The following is a 25,925-nucleotide window of genomic DNA, read 5'->3' on the forward strand; positions in this document are numbered from 1 at the left end:
AATGGTTTCTTGTTGACAGTTTGTGCATCGTTGGATTATAAAACCACTCTGAATATGGTGTTTCTCTATCACTTTGCTCGCCGTAGTAACCACTCTGAACTTATGCTTGACATATCGCCCATCACTGTATTGCATCTGAGGTAGAAAACAAGAGGACGACTGCAGTTTTGTTTCTGTGTGCACCTCTGCCATGTCGATAGATCCCACTGCGAGAGTCTTGTAGCCCAGGATCGTTCGGTTCTTGTATCTCTTTCGCCGCTGGAGCATAATCTGCAGCTTGTTTCCCTCTCGTTTTAAGAAGTGTGGATACTGGATGTGAGGGACAGGAAACGCAAAATAAAAAAAAACAGAACAAATCAGTTTGTTTTGACAGTCACAGATGCTCATCCAACATGTTATTTACATAAAATATCACCTGCATAATAAAAACAGTATAAAAAAAACCTGTAAATATTAGTGTGGCAGTCACCTGTAGTGAGAAGGTGAGCGCCAAATCAGTCTCCACTGAACCACTGGGGGGCAGCACTATTTCATGGGACCTCAAAATCCTTTTGGAGCCCTGTAAACAAACAAACAAACAAACAAACAAACAAACAAACGAAACAATTAATCAATCGAAAACAGTGTTTGTGTTTAATTTAGTTTGAAGCATTTTCCCTATACATTATTCTGTATGTCTGCTTCCCAAAAAACAACATTTAAAATTCAACACACTGTAAAAAAACAAAGCCAATACTTGTTTTTTAAAAGTTTCAAAAAAATATCAGAAGTGTAATTTCAAAATGAAACTACAGCTGTGATATTCAGCTTTATCAGGCAAGTTGCGGGAAAGAAGGTGCATGGTCAATTTCGTAAAATGTAATTTAAGACGTGATTACTTCAGCACTTCTGCAAGACTTTACAGGGGAAAAAAATAAACAAATAAGCATGTGAATATTGAAGTTATGGACCAAAACATTTTTGTGAGGTCACATTGAAGAGAGCATCTTCAAATGCATTTATGGTATAAACATGTGCGTCAAGATTCTCGGAGCGGAAATCAACAAAAATGTCATAATCAAATAATAATGATTTTTATATAAATATGTGTGTATATATACATATATGTACAGTATAAATATACATATATGTACATATACATATATGTACATATACATATACATGTATGTATGTATATATATATATATATACACACATATACATAAACATATATACATATACATACATATACATATACATATATACATATACATATATATACATATATATACATATACATACATATATATATATACATATGTATATGTATATGTATATATATATATACATATATATACATAAATGCCATGAGTACTCTAGTCTTTACTTCAAACAGAGCTATCCAGCCAAAACATCTCAACCCAGTGAGGATATGATGTTTACTGGAAAACGACAAATAGTGCTGTAAAACTCAAACACATCTGAGTGTGTTTATGTTCACAAGACATGAAACAAATAAACCAAGGTCAGAAGTATAAAATACTGTCTTATGTACTTAATACGTCACTATACTGGACGACATGACTAAAGGAGTGGTTGTCACTGAGCTTGTTTGTTTGTACACGCCTGCCGTGTTGTGTCTACGTTCACCACATACCTGGATCTTCACCGCTATGACCACAGAGATCAGCTCCTTATCAAGCTCCCTCATCACAACCAGCTTCTTCAGAGTCAGACTGCACAATCTGCAGAGAGAGAGAGAGAGAGAGAGAGAGAGAAGAAAATGTTCAGTGATGTGTGGTTTGAGTCATTCACAAACAAAAGCCACATCATGTTTCGCAAAAAAAAATTGTTTACAAATAAGCAAAACACCTGCAGCTCGGCAGATCAGGTTTCATGAGCCAGAGCTTGAGTGGCAAACTTGTTTTTTTTTATAGGTCATGGTTCATCAACTGTTAATCGGATGCTTTCATACTGAACAGGTTAGAAATGTGCTCACTGGCGCCGTTTTAAGTCCGGAAAAGTTGGTTCACGAAAGAGTAATGCAGCAGGAAATTGTGTGAGACAGGTGTGTTTGCAACAGCAGGGGAAATTCCCGCAGCTAACTAGACTCAGTGCTGCACCTGGGTCTAGCATTGCACCACTAGATAGCCTTTGTAAGCCACTTGACTCTTCCACACCAAAGTCCATAGAGAAGTCGCCGCTCTACTGCTGCCTTGTTTGGTCAGTTTATGTCAATCAGGTCAATCCAAACAAAGGATTTCAAACTTTGACGTCACAAAATAACACTTTTGAAGTTAATGACGGCGGCAGCGACGGGTCAACAACTCCTGTGTGCCGTGATGTAAAGAAATAACTGATATTCTACATGGACTTGGAGAAAGAGCAGTCTGCAAACTTCAGTTTCCAGCTGGATAAGGCTGTCAAAATGCTTTACTGCTCTAACTTTTGTAAGAGAAACCAAATAAATGACCTTTAAAGCAGCCAGTGGGAGGAAAAAACATGGCTATCCTGAAGGAAGATTTGGTTTAAGACCACTGAAACATTTCAAATTTCCCACACTGAGCGTGTTGCAGCAGACTGAGCTTAATCCTGCCTCATTGTTAGGGAGATTGGGGCAGTGTGGGCAAGAAGAAGAGGAGGAGGAGGAGAAAGAGGAAGAGGAGGTGGATGCTTTAACAAGCCTGTCACGATTTTTTCAGAATTCACTCTCACAGGATGAAAAAGAAAGGCCTTTTTTTTAAAAAACTTTCTTTTCAGGCACTTCTTGGCACCGTCCAGCTCACAATCCACAGGCCGATCATTTATCATCCAGCAAATTAAAACAGTGCAAACGCTGCTGCTGCTGCTGCTGCTGCTGCTGGTGCTGGTGGTTACGATGACATCACTCCTTAATCATTCTCGGGCATAAAAGACACGGCATTGAATGTCGTCCAACAAGCAGCAGGGACGGGCCATTCAGCGGCCGCAAAGGTTTATTGTCTCACTTAGTAAAAAAGATGTGGGTCAAAAACACCATGAGTGACAGAGGAGTGAGTGAAGTGTGGAAAAAGGCCACAGAGCTGACACTATTTCACCAACTTCTACTGTCATTTGGTGTGAGGACGGATTCCTTCTTCTATGACTGTAAATGTAAGTCACACATGTTGAAAACAATTCAAACCTTTACTCATATTGGTGTTAGTTTTAATGGTTCTGGGATAAATCATCAGACGTTTTAAATGTATTCCACAGTGAATATCTAATCTAATCATTCTCCTCTCATCTCCTATTTTTGATGTCCAAGTCCAACTTCAATCATATTGTTTAAATACATGTAAACATGTTAAATTTCTAAAACCCAGAAAGGGGGTCGAGATACTACAGCATGTATGCCTTCAGTTGGAGTCCGAGTCCCATAACTAACTGAAGTCCCATATCTAACTGAAACTGAATTTTGTGTTTACAAAACTGACTTAAATTGTAGCGAAAATGTGCTTTGTTTTCATCTTTGTAAATTTACCTTTGGGTTCATCTGGCAAATACTCCATAAAACAAAAACATTAAACTAATAAAAAGTAATAAAACTAGCAAACCCGGTCTTAAAACTAACAAACTCATTTTAAAAAACAAAAAGTCAAAACTCAATAAAAACTAAAACCAATGAAAAATCCAACAACAGCGACAAAAATATGAAAAAAAATATTTTTTGGACTGACAAGGAGACTAATTTCATGCCCTGTTAGCTTTAAGAATTGAATATTTTCAAGTTGACAGATGATGGGAAGACTTGGAATGGTGCTAAACGTGCTAACAACTAGCCACTAGCTAAACCGGAAAGTGCCCTCGTGCTAACGAGTTCAAAGGGGCCATACACTGAAGCCACTTAGCATAGCGGAGGTGAACACAATTCATTGAGTAAATTGATTCCCCCTGCTTGTCCTTGTTTACTGGGATAAGGACAGCAAAACAACTGCACAGCTAAAGTTAAGCTACGACCGTAGCTTAGCCAGGAAATGTACTGAGTTAAGGCAACAGGTAAAAAAAACTCAATAAAAACTAAAACTAATGAAAAATCCAAGCTTGCACCGCACACTCCGCAACACCGAGAAAAATATGAAAAAAATGTTTTGGCCCAATTCATTTTTTGGATGGGTTAGAAATAGTGCTAAATATGCTAACAACTAGCCACTAGCAAAACCGGAAAGTGCCTTTGTGCTAACAAGTTCAAAGGGGCCATACACTGAAGCCACTTAGCATAGCGGAGGTGAACACACTTCATTCAGTAAATTGATTCCCCCCGCTTGTCCTTGTGTACTGGGATAAGGACAGCAAAACAACTGCACAGCTAAAGTTAAGCTACGACCGTAGCTTAGCCTGGAAATGTACTGAGTGTGACGGCAGCAGGTAAAACAAAAGAGAAACAGTGGAGGACAGTTAGCGCAGTGACATAACACCGGGTCTCCGCAGTGGAGCGCGAATCAATCAGCCACGACAGAAAGGAACGGAGAGATGACAATGGCAGGTTTGAAGACGACGCCTGAATGACGACCTTTCACTTCTGCAGCCGAGACACGGACCGAGAAATTCCAGGCACAATGGACACAAACCGGTGAAGGCTCACATTGTCCCCAGTCTGCACACACACACACACACACACACACACACACACACACACACACACAAACACAAACAATACACAGCATTCTTGGAGTCCCCTTTTGTATTCTACTCTGTTTCCATCATTTTCAAACCCACAGCAGAAACAGTTATGTTAGCTAGGTGGTGAAATGATGGGTTTGTGGAGGCAGAAAACGAGATCTGCCACCAGAACAGTCACATTTTCCTCTTGTTTTTATTATTCATCACAATGGGTTTGTTTTGCAGTATGAGCTCCAGGAGCTAATATGCTAAAGAAAAAGAAAAAAAAAATGTTTGTTGGTATTTTTCCTCATGCAGCAGCTCTTCATTTTTTAAGAGGATCTGTGTTTTTGACCCTTTTCTCCTGAGTTAGTGGCACAAGGAGAAATTAAATAATTTCCCTCTTTTCACTAACTGTTCTTCTGACATTTCTAATTGTTTTTAACCAAACGCATTTGGTTTTTCAGTTTAGGGCTGAACGGTGAATCATTTTTAAAAAAATCAAATCATTTTAAATTGAATCAATCAAACACAAAGAGTTACAGTTCAATATCGTCATTCATTATTGAATAGAAAATCGCAATAAGATAGTTTTGTTAAATTGTCTAGACATGTACTATTCATCTTTTGACCTTGTCGAATTTCTGGATAATGTCAGTTTTGGGAATTTTAAATAAAATGATGTTTTATTTTAAAAGTTATTCGAATAAAATAAATACACATTGGGGTCAGTGGGCATCATTTCCCACAGGGCCTGTTCTCCAGAGCAGACAGACCACTCTTACATGAGTGCACAATTTCCCATTGAAATGCAGTGGAATACACTTTTATTTAGATGAGAATTTAAGGGAAAATGATCCAGCAGCAGCGGCAGTGGCAGTTTTTAAGCCTCTAGTTGAATCCATCCTGAGGTATGTTTTTCTGAACATCACTCAGTCTTTAATTATTGCCTTTTTGTTGATTAAAGCAGTATGTTCTGTCTAAACGACAGGATTTAGTTGTCGTTGATGTGATCCGACACACTTCATCGGGCACTGTTGCTCCCGTGTTGTTGCGTCTCTGCATCGCTGGCACCGAAACAAATCCCTGTTGGTTTGTTGTCGTTGGCGGATGAAGTGACTGAGACCGTGCTATCACAGCACCACACTGGGCCTGCTGCTTTAGCTCCACACTCAGCATTTGCCAGAGCATCTGTGCTGAGCTGGACGGGGATTTGGCAGAGTCCTTGCTACAAGCGGAGGGAAGACTGTGTGTGTTCGGGGGGGGAACCTCTGTCCCTCGGGGGGGACAGAGGTTCAGCAAAGAATGGAAGAGACATGACGGGACAGGAGAAGGAGCAGGTTTCTTGGCTGCGGCACCAAAACAGCAGCTGTGGTGAACATGTGTCAATATGAACACATAGACAGAGGCTCAGGGCACACATACACATATTATTCACTAGTCGGTGTCCTCCACTTCAGTTCAGGAGGACACAGGCAGCGGCTGCTGAGTGAAACCTCAGGACTCCTATCTCATATTTTCTTAACTGGAAACAAGAATTGTGTTGTCAGGCTTTAAAGCACCTCAGACAGTGTAGAGCAAAAGAAGACATTTGAGAACATCATCATTTCCAGGTTCGAAAATTAGTTTTTCAACGTTTCATGGACGGAAATAATCGAAAGATTAATAGATTGTGAAAATAAATAGTTGTAGCCATAGTATAATCCCATGATATCTGACCTCCACAAACGTTAAACTAATTTTATTATTATACTATTTATATACAGTATTTATATATGAATTCGGCTTCAAAGAGACTCAATTAACTTTATCGGTTATTGGTTAGCTGTGTATTTACAGTATGGTCAACCTTACTACCTACTGACCATCCAACCATCTATTGATTAATCAATCAGATCGACCGACTGATGGATTGACAGGCATGCATCTAAAATCACATTCAGTCCTAATAATAAGATCTCAGTGCAATGATACACATGGAAAAACTCTCATCGACGTTGTGTGTCTGTTTCAAAGTAAAAGCACCAAAACATTTCTGCTCCCTTTTTTTTTTTATTAATTTCTTTCAACAAGGCTTTTAGTGTGAAATATTTGCATGAGCAGAGGACATGCAGCTTCCTATTGAAGAGTCCTGGCATTTTAGTACAGGAGGAGCATTTAAAAGTTTATTACTAAAGGTAAATCCTATTTTAATGCAAAAATGTTCCAGAATTATATCTTTAAGTACACATTTTATTTGATTTTTTTAGCTGGAATTTTTTTCAGGTGGCCTCATAAACCTCCAGTGCTGTCAAACTGAATTTATATATAATTGTGGAGGAGGCCACGGAAAAATTTACACCCAAGGGTCAGTGTCACCTGCTGCTGGATTTGCTGCTTCTGTTAATATTGAGAATCTGGCAACCGAACACTTTATGCCAGCAGCAGCAGCAGTAGCAGTAGCAGCAGCAGCAGCAGCAGCAGCAGCAGCAGCAGCAGCAGCAGCAGCAGCATCAATATTAATGAGATTTCCAAAACTTCACACCACCACTTCCTGATCCTCTGCCTCGGACTTCACCCACGCACAGAGGCTCTTAGAATAGACGCCAGAACACAACCTAACAATTGAGTTAACAGTGGATCAGATTTCATTAGTGGAACAGTCTTAGGGCTTCCCTCTGCTTCTCTACGGGACAATACGTATTTATCACCTGCAAGAGAATCACAGTTGTTGCATCTGAGTTGAAGGAGTCTAATTTCAGGAGTTTTAATTGCGTCCATCACTTTTCATACAAAGTAATGTAACACAAAGGGCTTCACGAGATACGAAGCACCACTAACGAGGAAAATAAAAGAAAAACACAAATAACAGTGAAGCGAATAAGAGAAGAGACCGCTGAAGTAAAATAAGACAAATATAAAAATAGATTAAGAATAAAAAAAATGTCATTGTTAATTTGAAACGTGAAATAGAAGTAAATAAAAACCACTGACAAGATTATTTAATAAATAAAGGTGAAACTAATCAGATCTGGTTTTGACAAAGTGATGACTTTTTATCTGACAGCGGCAAAACTATATGTAGCTTTTGTCCAGATTGAGTTTGAGGCTTAAACTATATAAAAAAGGATCAACTGGAGGATTTATTATTTGATCTTTTTTGATTACATGTTATCGTGAAGCTCAGTGAGACTGAGGGTGACTTTACTGTACGGCTGAGGACTGGAGGACAGTCACTGCTGCTTCATTTCAGGCAGACATTGCATTTCAGCGGTGAATAACAAAACCCGCCATCCCGTCATTAAAGACACAGCGCGTCATGCGTCTTGAGACTTTCAATCTCTCTAAGAAAATCCAATTTTTCCCATCTGCTGAATTGCAATTGGATTTAGGCCAACCTCGCAAATGTCCCCCAACACCTCTGAGCTGACGGAGAAAGAGAAGAAAATCATAACGGAGCGATACAAAGCACAGCAGTCCTGACTCCTCTGACCTCCAGCGCTCTCTCGCTCGCTTCTTGCATAAACCTCAGTCTGGCTGAGCTGGCACAGGAAACTGCATCACATTATACTGGAACACCTTTAATTCTGCAACTTCACTGCCTTAAAACCTGAAATCTGATCTGAACATGGTTCATAAAACAACACAGCAGTGTTTGCAGAAGGTTTCTCAGTAGTACTCTTCACTTTCCTCTACACAGAGAGAATCCAGGTACTGTATGTGATTGATTTCCTGTTATTTCCCTCTGTACAACAAAGCAGTAACAAGACTCTGCTGCACTGTATATAAAAAAAAAAGTGAGGTCAAAGGTCATCACACCTGACCTGTAGCTTACATGAAAAATTGTAAGCATGCACCAGCTGGCACACTGAATCCCAGTCGGGCCAACAATCTGCCAACCTGGGAGCAAAATCAGGATGAAGAGCTTTACAACTGGAAAAAAAAAAACAGGAGATCTTTCATAACGTGTAAAGAAATATATATTGTTATAAAATTCACATGTAAGACTGTGGGGAAATGTTATAATCTAAAAAAAAGGGTTTATTTACTTGCAAAATGTAAAAAAAAAAAAAAAAATAATGATGATAGTTGATGAGTTGAGAATATGAGTAAGTTACTTTACTGTATTAGCAAACATACTAGTTACTATACTAGCCAAAATTAACATTAGAAGACTTAAAAAGTGTTGTTTAAACTGAAACTGTCACACCATTTACAGTAAATGAGTCTAAAACTTGACTTTCATGTTTCTGTTTGTTTATATTAATAAAACAAGTTAAGTAGATTTATTTTAATTTGAACACAGTCAAGCTAGCAGTTTACAGTCTTCATGCTAAGCTCAGCTAACCGCCTCTTGAACACAGCCAAGCTAGCAGCATACAAAATGAATGCTAAGCTAAGTTGACCACCTCTTGAACACACCCAAGCTAGTAGTTAATAGTCTTCACGCTAAGCTAACCAGCTCTTAACACTTGAACACAGCCAAGCTAGCAGTCTCCTAGTATCAATGCTAGGCTGAGGTAACCACCTCTTGACATTAGCTTTAGATCTATATTTGTCACAAGTATTAAATGTTTACCCAACTCTTTTTAATAGTTTCCGACTAAATCACTAAAACATTATTGTTTACTGAATCTATATCCAGGGATATTGCATGACGCAGCAGATTTACGACATACTTCGGGATAATTTTATTACTATTAGACTCAGGAGTAGCTTTTATCCGCATAGCATAAGGTTCCTCAACCAGGACATACCGCTAATGAATAACCATAGCTGTAGGGACAATACACAACGTTGCCTTTTCTGCTACACTGAGTCCCAAACATGGCTCTTCAGACTCCAGCTCTGGTCAGGAAATGACACCAGGGAGCTTTAGGTCAAGATTTCACATTGAATTGTTGCGGACAGGCTGAGAAGCTCACACCAAGAGGAGCAGAGGGAACTCATCACCTTTAATATTTGAGACATTAGACCGGCCGTAAATCCACAGATGCTGCACATAAAGCAGTTACACACACACCTACATGTTCTTGAACGCAGCGCCGCATGTGTAATTTGTTATATTTCAATGCGGCGAACGAGTGAATGGTTCCAAACTGATTCTCTGAATGTTATCACATTCAGACATGTCGGTTTGATGCTGAATGGATTTCCAGGGTTGCCATGGTAATACTTTTTTCTTTCCCTCTGATGTCAGTTAACAGGCAACCATCAGTAATGAATAAAGTAGAGGGCAGTCAGAGTGTGTGTGTGATCCTCTCTTTATCAGCTGTAATGCATTAGAAACCAATCTGGTGCACATTGTATTGATGCATTTTTCTTTTCTGACATTTCAATGAAAGCTACACGGTAAAAAAAGAAAATGAAACACCGACTCTAAGTGAAACATTTCAACCTCACATTTATCAGATTCATGTTATCATCAATCACATTCTCACCATCTTCTGTCAAACCGGAGCAACAGCTTCACATAAACAACCTTGTAAAGTCTTGACGTTACTTAGGAGAAAATCTGTCTGGAGGGTTGAGGTTGACTGATGTCCAAGAATAAAACACTCACTGACCACTTCATTAGGTACACAGGATGTCTGATAAAGTGGCAGGAGTGGTCTTATGTAAGAGTTGACCTATATTGGTTTCACAGGACCAGAGGAACCAATGTGCATTTACATTAAAAATAAAAATCTCAAACAAAAATACTTGAAGTTTATCAATACTAGTATATACAGTACTTTTAATCAACAGCTTATACAGTTAACACATCACGTTGCATTTCCCTTCCTTGATTTTGAATGTTAGACATTGTGTACCATTGTTAAGAAAGGGGTATATTGTTTTTGTAATATTGCACATGTGTGACATATTTGTCTGAGTTACTGTTGCCAGTTATTAATATTAACTGAACAATGTTTTATAATCAAATGAATAACTGAGTATTCCTGCCCAGTTTCTCTTTTTCGGCCTGTTCTCTGGGAATTCTCGAGACGGTTGTGCATGAAAAAATCCAAATAGATCAGCAGTTTCTGAAACATCTGGCAGCAACAACCATGCCACGTTTAAAGTCACATAAATCACCTTTTCCTCCTCATTCTGAAGCCGAGTTTGAACTGCAGCCGGTCGTCTTGATGATATAAACATGCCTAAAAGAATCGAGTTGCTTTCAGGTGTTCTAATTAATTAGAATTAGTCATTTTTGCGCACACACACCAATTAGTGATAGTGAATTTGACCTCTGCATTTAACCAATCCTTTTTGCTGAATTGAACTGAACTAGACTGGACTGGCCTCAGTAACGGATGCCACACATCATGACAGTGACTCAACACCGGACAAAGCTTTGCTCTAAGCTGCCCAAGGTTGTCGGATAAATACTTCATGAATGCAGCATTTACAAAGATCTCTGAAGAGATCTCTCTTTAACATTTCCCTTCAGTGTTGCTTGAATCCTGCCTGACATTAAATGAATTATGCATCTTGTATCCGAGGCTTAATCTTTATTACTCCAATTCTGCTTAAAGATGCATAAAAGTCTGCCTGGGATTCTCCAGCTGTGTCCACATAACCACAGTGTTTTAAAGCAGTGATTCCCAAAGTGTGGATCAGGACCAACACATGGGTCACGCGGGAGATTTTCTTTCTGAATTGCTGACTTTTCCCAATCTTTCAGTTAAGATGTGTGTTTAGACGTTTTAAAATGTAATTCATTCAACAAAACATGTCTTTTTGCATTACTTCTTTTACCTCCTTGTCTTCTTGCTGCAAGGGCAAGAGTGCGAACCACTACACCAACCGGAACGCCCTATAAATTGTCCAATTAATTCAAATTAAAATTCTTATATGATAAATATTGCTGTAAATGAGTCGCTACATTATATGCAAACTTGCTCCTGTCACGATTGATATTGTGGTGTGGGTCACGATTGTTTGAAAACTCCGGAGCAGTTTTTGAGTCTAGACGGCCAGAGAAATTCACTTCCTGTTGGTTCTTAACAGCCTTACAACCCCAAAAAACTGACGTTTCAACCAAAATCCTTGTTCCTCTAAAACAACTACAGAAGAGAGAACCGACCTTCCTTGTTAGTATAGAGCAGGACTATGCAATTACAAACTCAGTTGGACCACATTTTAAAAACCAAGATATTTAGCTGGGCCCGAACTTTTCTGCAGCTAAGCAGCAGGTGATGACACATTTTAAAATGTACATCAAAAACTGCATTTAAAAAATAGTAAAATAACTAATGATGGTCGTACCTGATCGTTGCACACCTCGAAGTGCGTAAAAAAACAAAAAACTACTATTTTACATTCGAAATAAACATGTTTGTCATCTCAAGTGCAACTCATGGTGCATAAAATTAAAAAAGGTGCACAATATTAGCATATGTTTCACTTTGAAATAAGGTAAACTTATGTCATACACGACTCACAAACCCTCAAAGAACAGACTACAAAAGAACTAACACTGCTATCAAACCTATCAGACTACTGTAGGAATGTATGTAGGAATCTTTGAATGTTTTTCTCTCGTTATGTCTTACGTTATTTCTGATGGAACCACAGGCTGGGCCATTAAAAAGTTGGTTGCCATAGAATATCTGCTCATGGAGGCATATTGTTTTTATATAAAAATGCGAGAAAAAAACATATTTATGTACAACAAAAACAGTAAGTACTGCTCATGTATCTACACCAATTTTCTAGCCCAATATAAAATCAGTATCTACCAAAACTGATACCAATATCAGTCTTATACAGTTGTTTTTATACCTTTTAAATGACTAACTCAGGGGTCACAAACTCAAATGACCTGGGGGCCAGAAGGGGTGAAACAAGCAGCTGAAAAAGCACACTTTTCCACCTTGATATGACAATGACAATATTTGACAGAATTCCAAAACAATGATACCGAATGACATATAGTTGACAAGTTTGAGGCTGAAGTACTAAAATGTCACTTTAACACATTTGCACCGCTTAGCCAGAAGCAGAAGTACCAAGTGTGTAACGACGACTCCGCTCTCATAAAAGAGGAAATAAACAGCCCACACTTTTACAGACTGTACTTTATGAAGCATTTATATAAAATGCAGGCTTTACAAAACGTATCAGATTGAATGTTTTTCACTTTTTAACCCAGTGAGTTTGATCAGTATCTTCCTTTTCCTCCTCTGGTTTTTGTGTTTTTATTACTTTAGTTGTTGTTTTTTCATTTTCTTTGTTTTGTGTGATGTCTTTCATTTATTTTGATTTAGTGTCCTGGTTTTGTGATTCTTACCAGTGTCTCTATCCCGAGTAGCATCACTTAACCATAGTAGTTAAATCACCTGATGTTGCTGCAATTTTCCTGTTGTGGTTGTTGATTTCTTAGTCCAGAGTTAATGTTTGTGTTTATGTTAATGTTTCCACTGAAAACTCTTATTATATTAACCATGTACAGGAAATGTTGTCAGCAGTTTTTTTTTTACCTCCTGAGGTCTGAAACATTCCATGTACATGAATTGTTGTGTATTTTAACTCGAGTATTTTTTTACCTAGTAAATCTGTGGTTTTCACTAATCTTTCAATTTCAATTTCTATGCATAGATTAAACATTTTTATCATGATATAGAAGTATATAATTCCTCTCTTGAAGTGACCATTATTAAAAGAAAAACACAGTTCAAAGAATTTAAATTCATTCATTATCCAATTTGTCCGTTTCATTATGGCAGCGAGACTCTGCGTTGCTATGGTTACAGGATTTCTATTATCCCATGCCAACTAACTTAATTGAAGGCTAAAGTAAAGATTTTAAATGAGTGCACAGGGAATATTAAAATGTGGGTAACCATAGCAACGATACAAAAGAACGTTTTTAAGGTTTGAGAACAACTCTTGTGTAAAGTGTCAGAATTCTTTTTTGTCCCTTTTGCATAGCCTTGACTTTAAGGATAATCAAAGTCACATTCACTTGTAAAGCCTCTGAGACTTTGAGGATTTTCCAGTTTGGGTGTTTCGTCGTGTTTTTCCTGTGTTTGCACGCGGTGGCGATCGATGACATGTGTGTTCTGTGGTTTTTCATGCGTCCATCTGTTTTCTAACCCCGACGTCATCACCATCACCCGCACTCACGAAACGTAGCTCGTTCTCTCACAGTCTTATTTAAACTTCCTTTGTGAGTCACTAAGAAAGACATGAAAGCAAGTCTTCATAACGTGGAGCTGTTTTGCAGGAGGATAAAGTATTTTCCACGCCGTCCTATTTCACTTCCTTCACCTGTCAGCCAATTAAAAATGGCTGTGGTGTGTGGCGCTGGCACAGGAAATCCATAGAGGCGTCAAGAAAACAAAGAAAATACAACATAATGCTCTCAACTGCACAACTACTGAGCAAGGAGAAACTGCAAATGACTCAAATCTACTGGAAACAGGTATTTCGGAGGTGCTGATTAATGCAATTTAAACCTCTGTCGGCTGGGTTTGGCACTGACTCATTAGAATCAGTTCATTAAAAAGATTAGTTCAGTACTTCCTGCATGACCACAGTCACTGAAGTGAAATACAGCTGAACGGGATGTGATTCGGCTCACGATCGCAGGCTTTCAGCAGTGCTGTCGCTAAATGCACCAGTCTCCTCGTCATTTCCTTGCTAAATGTGGGAGATTGTTTTCAGGATTTTTAAAGATCCCATAGCCCGGAAGTGCCAATTAACGCTGCATTTTTGTGTGTATATGCGTCATTACCTCGTTTATGAAGCCCTAAAAGTCCATAACAATCAGTTCAGCCACTGCTGAGAGCGCAGGGTTTGACTGTTTTCCTGAGCTCTACGAAGCGGAACGGCACTTCCGTTGCCTAGTTACGTAACAGCAGCGCCTCCTAGTCCGGGCACTAGAGTCCGGGCACATCCAGTGACCTACTTTCAACCGTAGAAGAAGAAGAACTACTCTCATTGTCGCTGCTGAGCTCCGTACAACCGATACGCTCAGCAGCTACGACGAGAGTAGTTCTTCTTCTACGGTTGAAAGTAGGAATATAAAGCAGGACACAGCACCAAACTTCACCTAAAGGAAGGAGCAGTGCCAACAATACGTTTATTACAATTTCTACAAACCGTAAAACTGCCTTTGTGTGCTTGTTTTGTCGTTTAGCATTAGCGATAGCCGGCTACAGGCTAAGCTACACGCTACGCTTGTGTTTCATTTGCATGTGTGTTTATCATCTCGGTAACCACAACGTTATCCAAGCTACAGGCGTCCTGCAGAGGTCCGACTCCGGATCAAATGCGTAAGGGATTACGGCATTACTCAATGTTTTGATAATTGCTAGCGGTGCATTCGCCTTTCCAGAGGGGGAGCTGCGGTCTGAGAGCTGACGTGCCAATTACGTCACTTCCAGGTAACTGGCCAATCACAAGACAGTCCGTGTTCTGTGGGTGTGGTTTTGGTCTGAAACAGCGCGGCTGACGAGAGCGTCAGTGATGAGACATTTACATCGGCTAGTTTTTGTAGCGACTAGGACGTTTTTGACCATTAAAACGACTTCATGTTTGTAAGTACACCTCCATATCTCACATATAAGTGAGATAGGACCATGCTATGGCCGCTTTAAAGGAATACTTCACTTATTTGCATTTAGCTTTGTATTACTAGAATAGGGGTAGCATTTTTGAAAAATTGCGCTTCCCCTGAGTCGAGAAATATTTTCATTCGATTTTTTGTTACGTGCCCACCAGTGACACTTGGTCTGAGGCTTGAAACTGCAACGCTAATTCCGCACTTTTTAGACCCACTAGGTGGGACCGGACCTCACTCCCAGAATGTAAACAGTGTCCGCCATCTTTGCTAACAGTTGTGCTAATGGGACCAAGTGTCACTGGTGGGCACGTAACAAAGAATGAAGATATTTTAAGTCTTTTTAACTGATATATAGTTCAGCATTGTTGGGTTTGAGTCCTCTCTCGGACGTCGCGCTCATGACTCTTCCAGTGACAACGTTGACGTCACATTTTCAGTTTCGCTACTATCACTCATAGAAAAACTAAATAAACTGAGGAGAGTCGAGCCGTGCTAGAACTGTATAATGGAAAACACGACTCGTTTCTGTTCATGAAGACCAAACAGAGGCAGAACAACAACAACAACAACAAAGGATACAGCTACTGCGATTATATTCATCATATATATCATAAGATGGCTGTTGTGTTTCTGTGAAGGTCAAAATGTCTCGCTATATTTCCAGTGAAGGGTCCGTTTGCTTTGAAAACTGTTTCACTCTTTAGCACCTATTGAATTCACACAAAAGTCTCATTTTAAAAGGAAAATCAGGTTCATCTCGGTGCAGTTTGTTCGTCATCACCTGTCATGTACTTCAACGGCTGCCTTTGAATGACTCACCTAAATGCCTGTAACCACCATTAACTCTCAGAAACAAAATCAATGCGCTATTATTTTCCGTCTCTTTCCTCACACACACACACCTACGAACAAATTATGGGTTTTGTGTGCGCCGATTTTCTTCGGCGGCCTTTGTGTGACGTCCAAACATTAGAGATAAGGCTGTAATTGCTGCTCGTTTTACGTTGACACACATCTGTCTCCCCTTACCACAATGTTCTCTCTCTCCCTCGACCTCTGACCTCTCATTATCACAAATCACTGCACTGAGTCCTCTCACTCACAAATGGCTCCATCAAAGCCTGTGTCTGTACTTTTCTAACTCTCTGAAAAACCTTATGCGTTCATAGAATCTTCTTCTCATCCCAACAGCTGTCAATGAATATAGTCAGTCTTAACGATACTGTTTGTGACCCAGTTCTGAATTTTGAATTCTAGCTTTATCAGGTGTCACATCGAATTGAAAAATGAACACTTCTGTGCAAAAGTTGAGCAAGCTCGGTATATACATGTTTTTTTTTGTATTAAAAATCTCGACATGATCACTAATTAACCCAACGTTTACCTAAATATCAACCCTTCTGTTAGCGTCCTGTCGTCGCCAACAGGATTTGGCGTGCGTACTTCCCATTACCGTAACTCTTGGCACAGATCAAAATGTTTTTATTTTCATGTAGAAAATCAAGGTCCATGAAGGTAACATACTGTAGTTCCTTGCCCGTCTATGGTAAAAAGAGTATATATATATATATATGTACAAGAAAAACATGAAAATGAAAGGAACATTATTTTAGAACATTATAGAATATTTGAGTCTTTTCCCATCCTGGTTCTCGGGGGCCCCTGTCCTGGATGTTTTAGATACAGTTTCCCTGCTCCAACAAACCTGATCGATTTCATCAACTTAGAGACGAAGGGTTAAAGGGCTATTGCAACAGGAATAGTTCCGGTAATGTTCCCCTGAACCCTCCTGCCCCCCTTCTAACCCTGGGCTCGGTCTCTACCGTCACACCCTTTCAATCTCGGGGGTTACTATGGGAACCACGATCACAAACACTGCAGCTGATTGCACATTTATAGCTCGCACATAAATACTGAAAGGGATCTTTCCGCATACTTGGATATCAAAGACCCCCCCCATCAGGTCCAGACTTGAAACCTGAGACACAAACATGACAGAGGAAGACGTCCCAGCGTCCCAGCTATTTAAACACACTTTTACATCACACACACGGTCGTCATCCCACTCTGAACATTCTTCACACACTCAGCCAGGAATGACTGACATGCCGACACCTTCTGTGACAGCACCACCACCAGTACACAACGCTGAGCATTTAATCTGGACCCTCGCACGGTTGTGGATTTCAAGAAACCAACTGTAAAACAGGTGAAGTTTTGTTATTTTAGTCGTTAATACAACATATTTGGAGAAAATTGGGTTTCCTGAGGTTGGGTTAACTGAGCTTCCCCTCTCCCAAATTAAAATTCCATCTGCTCCACCAAGGAGGGAATGTTCCATTAACATTTGTTTGAGGGTCTTTGATATTCTAAAACTATTCAAACTATTTTCAGTGAAAGTTTGAGGGTTGGTGGAGCAGGAGCCGATACATAAATGCCCTCCAAGTGCATTTCTAATTAAAACAAAACAACCCGTTTAATTTTATCTTGTCCATATATTTTAGTTCAGGATTCTGTAGTCTTTTTATATATCTTTTATTTTCTTACTTTCTATATTTCCTCTATATTCTGTAAATGTTTGCACTGGAAAAGTCACCCTCTTTTTTTTCACTTGGTCAAAGAAGAATAAATTAAGATATTTTAATACATAAAACTTGACAGAAACACAGTGTAGGGTTTTTATTTTCTTTGAAAGGAAGTGACTTTGTGGTTTTGGAGCTACTGCTAGAATTGCATCTCAGGCTCTTCTTCCTGGTCGTCACAGCTCTACTCTGACGCGACCTCTGTTGGTATCGCATCTCAGCCTGGTGTGACTTCCCGAGGACAACGCGACACATCACACTGACCTTGTTGTGTCTAACAATCGCATCTAAACACTGTGCCCAATTCAGTGTGTTTATTATGAAGTGCGCAAGGACAGACTTAGAAAAAGAGCAGATTCATTTTCTACTTTCCCTCTTATCTTTACGATCCAATGCAGCCACAAAAAAAAGGTTTATAATCTGTTATTCTCCAGAAAAGAGAATGTTCTTGTTTGTTGCTCTAGTTTTTCATCCTCTAAAAAAGGCCAGATGCTGAATTTGCAACAGCTATACATTGATTCTCGTTGAGTAAGTTTCAGGGTGATAATTAGACGCTCTGTTTCTTTGCTTGTTTTTCTCCCCCCTCTGTGGACTGGTATTATTCTGGGGGAGTGAGACACAGGAGGAGATGCCGGGAAGCCTTGAGATGGAGGTATCAGGGGAAGTGGAGGAGGAGGAGGATAGGGGAGTCCTGGACTGGGGATCAACCCACTTCAATCACGTTTGGTCTGTGACAAAGACTGAGAGAACTTTAATGTTGAAAATCCAGAAAGAGATAACGACGTTAGAGATGAGAGGAGTGAGGGAAAGAGAATAAGAAATAAAGCCTGAATGATGATTATTTCATGGGCTGATGAGGACGATGATAACGAGGGCTAGTGATGGGTTTGTGTCCTCATGTAAACGGGGAAAAACTAGCGAGTGACACGGAATTAACAGCACTGTTTAAGTCGCCTGTGACACTTACACGTTAAAGACCGTGTGTCGTTTACATGCATGTCCAATTTTAATCAGACTAAGACAGTAATTCATTTTTTTTTTATGTCAGGTAAACATATTAATCCGACTAATATCAAGCTAGTCTTAGTCAGACTAACATACTTGGATAATGCGATTCATAGTCCGATTACGCCTGCATGTATACTCTTAGTCGGACTGGAGTTGGACTTGGGGTTCTTGGCTACAGAACCACAGCACGATCCATCTCACCGTTCACTGTTTGTTTCTCTGTGACGTAAAAGGTAAACAGGAAACTGATTCAATACACACTAGCTTAAAGCGAGATATAGAGCCACCAACGGAGGCGGAGTCAGACGTACACAGCCAATCAATCAATTTTCTCCTCAGCATGTATATACTCGAGCTTGGCAAGTCTTAGCTTGATTAAACTGTTTTAAACTGTTTTAATCCATACAAAAATAATACATTTGGGGTGGCAAAATATTTTTTTTTTTTAACGGAAGCAGCTGCCATCCTTTACCATCCTGTGGCTCCACCCATGGAAAGAGGAAAGTGAAATGGGAAAGACAGAAAGAGACAGAGAGCAGCTCTTGGTTTTGCACAGTCACACAGGCCAGTGAAACTACTTATTTTAGCCCGAACGTCGTTCGTCAAAATCTGACTTCCCAATTACTGCTCATGGAGAAGAGGCTGTGTTCACAGCAGCAATGCAAAGGAAAGACAGAGCGAGGGACAATGTTGTTGGGAAAATTCATTATTTTAGAGTATGTACCGGTCTGAATCAGTCAATAACGAACCCAGCTGAGAGTTTGTTAGCGAAAAACTAATTCAGTCTAAAACCACAGATTGGCAGTTAATCCTCCTGTTCAGTTTTGGATGAAACTGCTTTACACGGGTTTCTACGGTGGCTGACGGGGGCAAACGCACTGCAACGCCTCCCAAAACACACACAACACAATGAAAACAAAAACACACGCAGAAGCGAAAACACACAGTCTTTCAATTCTGCAGTAGTTTGTTCTGGGCGTAGAAAAGTATGCTTTTATTACATCTCAAAGTTGATAATAATTTCAAATTAAAAGGCTGAATTAGATTTTTTTTTTAAAACATTGTACAGTACAACTATCAGATACTATGTATACTAATGTATACAGTACTTTTGTACAGACGCTTATGTCCAATTAATAGGTCTCGGAAATATAGCTGCGGGGAGATGTGCTTTCAAACATGTTTTGGAGATATTTCCATGGGAATTAATTCTAAATTTACTCCAAGTTAAATCCTTTTTGGATTGTTTTGTTTTAAATTTTCTGTCCATGATCTAAACAACATGCCAGCTTGTTGTTTTTGGAAGGAAAAACAAATGTCTGTCTCTTCTGTCCTTCACACTTTACACCAAAATTGGATGGGTTTTTTTATGTTAAAAATAAAGCAGGGGTTCAATTCCCGCCTCCTCCAGCCTGATGTGTCTCTAGGCAAGACACTTGACCCGAAAAGTGATTAGTAAGTCCAGCCATTAGAGGAATAAATGCACTGCTGGTCCCAAGCCCAGAATTAGGGGGTTGCAGCAGGAAGGACATCCGTCGTAAAAATATCCATGATAAATCAACAATGTAGGGGGAAAATAATCTGCCAAAATTGGGAGCGGATACAAGATACAACTCACAAACATTCACACGCTTCAAGAAAAAAAAGTGCCAACACATTCAGGCAACAACGATCAGCTATAAAAAGAAGTGACAGCTTTTTTCAGTTGATTTAGAATCAGTAATACTTCACAGTTTTGGGTGTAAAGGTTTTAGAGGTTGCTCCAACACTGGCTCGTCGCACCGTGACACTGATTCATGCTCGACAAGTGCAATAAAGTGTAAAAACATCAGCGAGAAGCGACAGCGCGTCCGTCATTACAGCACACGGAGGTTTACAGCGGCGGTCACATTTTTTCCCACTTGAAATTGTTGTAATTTAACAGAAATTAAAAAATAGGAACTGTCCATTATTTTTCCTTTACATCAAAAGTTTTCATAACATTTCATAACATTATTATTACTGGGGTTGTTTAATTGTATTTTTTTTATATTATTTACTCCCCCTGTACATAATTAAAAGCAGGTGGTATAACTGGACGACTGACCCCATGAGTTCCTGCAGCAATCATGTCATCAAGCTCCCGCGTCAGCACATGTGCTGATAAGCCATTTATTAATTAATTGATGCATGTCTCCTTATTTTGTTGTTTTATTTTATGCTGCGTTTCCTTGCTTTCATGATCATATACTGTCTTGAAAGTGATTCAAGATGTTTCTAAAAAGACAATCATCCGTATCTAAAAACTGTAACCTGTAATTCCCTTGATAAGTCTTTATGTCTCGCTTGATCCTAAACGTCAGTAAACAACATGACGTCTATTGTAAGTTATGGACCCATAAACTTCCCTGTTGTGGGACTAATAAAGGATTATCTTATCTTATTTAGAGTGTACATGTACGATAAAGCAGTGTATGCTTTGTCAAGTCACACTCTCACTCCTCCAATTAAGGTTTAATGTGTTTTAATGTTAAGCAAAGCTAATTAACTGCTGATTCCAGCTTCATACTGTACAGAAAGTTATTTACCTATGTTATTTAACTATGACCTAGAGTTTAGAAAGCATCTTTCTGTGCAGTAATATCAAAAATCACAATTGTTTTTGGTCAGGATAGTCTTGACATGAATTTTTCCATAAAGCATAAATAAAGAAAAGTTATAAATAATGGATTGATTAAATACAGGAAGTGTGGAAACACTGTTATATATCCCTGTCATTTGAATATAGTCGAGTACCTGTGGTTCCACAGGGAGTTGACCTTGATCCACTACAGTGTTAACAGGCTCATCTGCTTATTGAGGCCTGATATCACCCTGACAGCAGCGTGTGTGAGTGTCAGTCAGACACACACATGTGCACCTTCTGTAAAGGTGAAGGTTTCGAGCCAAGCCGTTGCTGCGCGGTGGACGGCAACGCTTACGCGCGCAAATAAACATTCATACACACTCCATAATCAATCTGCCGCGGTGCTTTCCCATTATTCAGATGTGAGCCGCAGGCTCTCCAGAGCTCAGCTGCTCATGCAATATTCAGCTGTGGGATTTGCCGGCTGGATGGGGAGACGGTGTGGTGGAGTGACAGAGCAGTGTGTGTGTGTGTTGGTCACAAAGCCCAGGACATGTGGAGCCTGAAATAGATTTGAGCTCAACTTGTCTGACGAGAGCAGGCAGCTCTGACAGGAAGGGAACGAGTCTATGAATGAACGTGTGCTGTCGTGTACTACAAATGTACTGGTCTGCTGCAGCGGCCAGTTAGCCAGGAGCAAATGGAAACAATGACTATGGCTAATAGAATGTTATATTTTGTTTGATTAAATCAGATGTTTTTAACGTTGAGGCTCACATCCTTATACATCCAGGACTTGACTAATAATCATCAACTTTTTAAACGTTTTCTTCAGCATCAAATAAATATAGCGCTTTTCTATTATAAAGTTCTCGCACTACTCGATTATTTGGAGTTGTCGACAGCTAGGGTCCACGGAGCAAAAGAATCGGCATTAGAGGTTTGGAATTCACTTTTAACTGTCCTCCGTGGGTTGCCGGTAAAGTTTGTGTGATATGAAGTTTTGGATCCAGGGGGAGGGTGGGTTTTTCGTGTTAATTTTGGGATTGTGTGTTTTTTTTTTATTATTATTTTTTTTTTTTTTTTTTTCGGCTGTTGTTTATTCATATGTATAGATCTGTATGTGAATTTTTTATTTTATGCTCTAATTTTGTAGGTGCATATACTTATCTATATTTTTCTTATATAATTTTCTTATGTTGTTTCTTAAAATAAAATAAAAATTTGATCACAAAAAAAAAGGTTCTCGCACTACTCGACTCTACTCTACTCAGTTTGGTATCAGACACATCGTTTTCCATTACTACAGTAGCCTATCTTGTCAACATGGACAGTGTTGTCATAGCACAGCTGCACAAAACTGCTGTGCTGTCATTTTATACACGACACAAACACACAAACGAGCAGAGCGCTTGTTTTCGGTGTACTAAATCCTTAAAATCAGTTCATTAAAAAGATTAGTTTGTACTTCCTGCATGACTGGAGCACAGACTCTTGCTAAATACACCAGACTCTTCTGTAAAATATTGAGATTTTAGACATTTCCTTGCTAAATGTCGGAGACTAACTCATGTTTTCAGGATTTTTAAGTCTTTTTAACTGATCTACAGTTCGCCATTCCAGTGAAGACACTCTCTGACCAATCAGTGACCGGCAGTATGTTGACGTCACATTTGAGTTACCAGATACTATTCATTATGGAAAAGCGAAAAAGAAAAAGTAGCCAAATCGTGCATTGTACATCAGCGGGTACACTGCTAACAGGAACTCTTAATAGCTAATGTAAAATTATTTTAAATCCTTATTTTATGGTGCCTTCAAACTGTTCACAAGATTAGTCCATTTTTAATGCCCCCCCTCAAGTCGTGTTCAGGACATTTTAAGTGGAAAGGTTGTGTTAACATATATTTCTCAGTGGTGGGGCCAATGGAAGTTAATTACGTTAGCATTACCTGCAGCTGTTGCCTATTACAACGGTGTTCTCGCAAACTTTACCAACGAAACTCCAAATGTTTCATGTTAAAAAAACGTCCCATGTCATAAACAAGAGGTTATGAAACCTACTACAAGACATAATTAATATGGTGAATGAGTTTGTTACGGCTAAACCGAGCCAAGCTAGCTGATTCCCTTTGCTGCCACTCTTCATTTTAAGCTAGGCTAACCACCTGCAGGCTGTATCTTTATAGTTAGCACGTTAGCATGTACATTAAGTGGCCAATTTTTCATATTAAACCAGTTAATAATTCATTTTTGGAGTCAAAACTTTACGTAACCGAACAGAAGAGAAGAGTCAACACTTTTGTTGCATAGAAACACACGCGCGCAGCTGCATTACCCACACACACATGCATGATAACCTTGTGCTCGTTCACCTCCTCTTTGAAGTTACTGAGGTTCATACATAAACGGTGTCTCTCTCCACATTTCTCATGAATAATAAACAGGCGACTGGAGGCAAAGTCTAAACTCCGTCCTGATGTGGCGCACTCGCCTTCCTTAAAAAAATAACTCCCATATTTGCTCTGGGAATCTGTGTCAGTAGATCATTAAACTGTGAAGGCCACCGGAGCGTCAGCAAAGACGGACACACACACGCACACAAACAGCTCAGCCTCTTCACACCTCACCTTCTGTCTCCACAACAACATGCTTTTATCATGAAAGGAGATTGGGGGGAGACGCAGGCCGGAGCTTTCCTCCGTTCTCCCGAAACACAGGAATGCACAGACTTGTTAGGTGGAAAGAAAACAGGCAGAGATAGAAAGAGAGAGAGCACTTTGGATATTTATCTGTAAGGCACAGAGCGAAAAAAATTCTCCTAATTGGCTCTGAAGGGAGCAAACTGTGGAATAAAACAAAGTCAGTGTGACTTAATAAACTACATTTTCAAATAAACTGTAATAAACTGTATTGTACTGTTAATTGTATTGCTTACTGAATCAAAAAAAATACACACGTGTAGATGGGACACTTTGCATTTTTATCACATGCACAATTAAGTGAAGGAAAAGACGAAAACATCAGCCAGTTTAATTAGTGTTTGGTGTAAACAACCTGCAACTGTGTGCATGTGTGTGAGAAAGGGAGAGAGGAAATTTACATTTTTAATTTGCACAGCAGTAGTATAATGAGCACAGAAGGAAACCGTGCAGGCTTCAAAGGGATCGACACCTCCGGGGATAAAAAAGACAGAAAAAAAAAAAACAAAGAATGTCAGAAATAAAAAATAAGAAGGCAAAAATAAATTAAGGAAACAAATGGATGTAGAAAATTCCAAAACTATGGACTGGCGATCTGTCCAGGGTGTGACCCTGGAACGGCCGTCCAATCACAGACGAGATTCACCGGTGCATCACACGTTTGTGACGCCAGCTTCTCCGTACCGTAATCCCTAAACGGTTGAATAACTGCCAGATGTCAAAAGATTTGAAAGTTGTCTTGGAAAAAGAGACAGAATCACTCACTCGTGACAATTCTACAGCCGCAAAATCAAAATAAATACAGGTGGCCTGATTATCATGATGACGAATGACTGCTTTTCAGTGGCCGCCATGTTGGATGTATACAAAAGATACAAGACATCACTTCTCTTGCGTTAAGCCCCGCCTCTTTAGCTGTTTCCATCATGGTACAGTTTGGTTTTTGATAGTACGAAACAGTTTGGTACAGTAAAGCCCTCGGCCCTAACCCTTACCCTGTCCGCCTGGATCTTGTTCCCCGTTGATAGCCGACAAAATAATTCTAATCTAATGTTTATAATCTGACAAACAATTATTTACAATTATTTTGTCAGATGTTGACGGGAAAACTTGGGGAACGAGTTCTAGACGCACAGCGACTCCAAGACCTTGACAACTTCCGGTCCATTGAGCGCTCGCTCCAGTCCAGTCCTAAGGCCCGCCCGCAAACAAAAAAGCACAGCGCAAAAAACAAGTGTATTTTCAAACAATAAAATACAATTTTTTTGAATGATCAAATCAATATTTTTTTTGATTCTTAAAAAGTGTATCGACACAAATCTAATTCCATATAGATGCAGCCAGGAAACAAGTGTCACTACATTATTAACACCAACCAAGTTGGCCTTTTGAGTTTTTTCACTCTGTGACCCGTTTTCCAAAAATAACTGAAGTTTTAGGGCTCCCAAAAACACTGATTCCCTGTGGAGAAAAAGCTGATTCAGAAGAAAACTTCAGCAGATTCTCAGCCAGAACTAAAATGGAATAAGCAGGTGCTTGGGAACTCTGTGGTCCTGCGGAAGGTTGATGATGTGATTCAAAATGAAAACGTAGTAAACATCAACCCATAAAAACAAGGAGGTAAAAAGGGTGTTGAGCTGTTCAAAACAGGCTGATTCAAAGGACCGTGGCGCTGCAGATTGAGCGTTCAGTAAAGAAACGATCACAGTCAAGGACACGACAACGAAGGAAGCAAAGAGAACGAGAGGATAACTTAGGAAGTGAGTAAATGTTTGCAGAGAAGTGACATTTTCAGTTTTACGACATACTGTCCTTCTCTCTGTCGCCCTCTTTCTCCGTCTGTGGTACACCAGCCTCACAGCAGGAGTCGACTCGTTTTTTCTCTGCATGCTTCT

At 39.5% G+C, this 25,925-nt stretch overlaps 1 protein-coding gene across 5 annotated transcripts in view; it reads right to left on the reverse strand.

Annotated features, from left to right (window-relative positions):
- The window catches only part of pacs2 (phosphofurin acidic cluster sorting protein 2), a 70,570-nt gene that overhangs the window by 24,022 nt on the left and 20,623 nt on the right, over window positions 1–25,925 (reverse strand). For all 5 annotated transcript variants that reach the window (XM_058614551.1, XM_058614552.1, XM_058614550.1 and 2 more), the window contains exons 2-4: window positions 1,637–1,724; window positions 470–559; window positions 184–309 (exon numbers count right to left, since the gene is read on the reverse strand). In XM_058614551.1, coding sequence (XP_058470534.1) covers window positions 184–309; window positions 470–559; window positions 1,637–1,724 — 304 coding nt within the window. The remainder of the gene's footprint in view (window positions 1–183; window positions 310–469; window positions 560–1,636; window positions 1,725–25,925) is intronic.

Source organism: Solea solea, chromosome 18 (genome assembly GCF_958295425.1).
Source record: "Solea solea chromosome 18, fSolSol10.1, whole genome shotgun sequence".
In the NCBI taxonomy this organism is placed as follows: Eukaryota; Metazoa; Chordata; class Actinopteri; order Pleuronectiformes; family Soleidae; genus Solea; species Solea solea.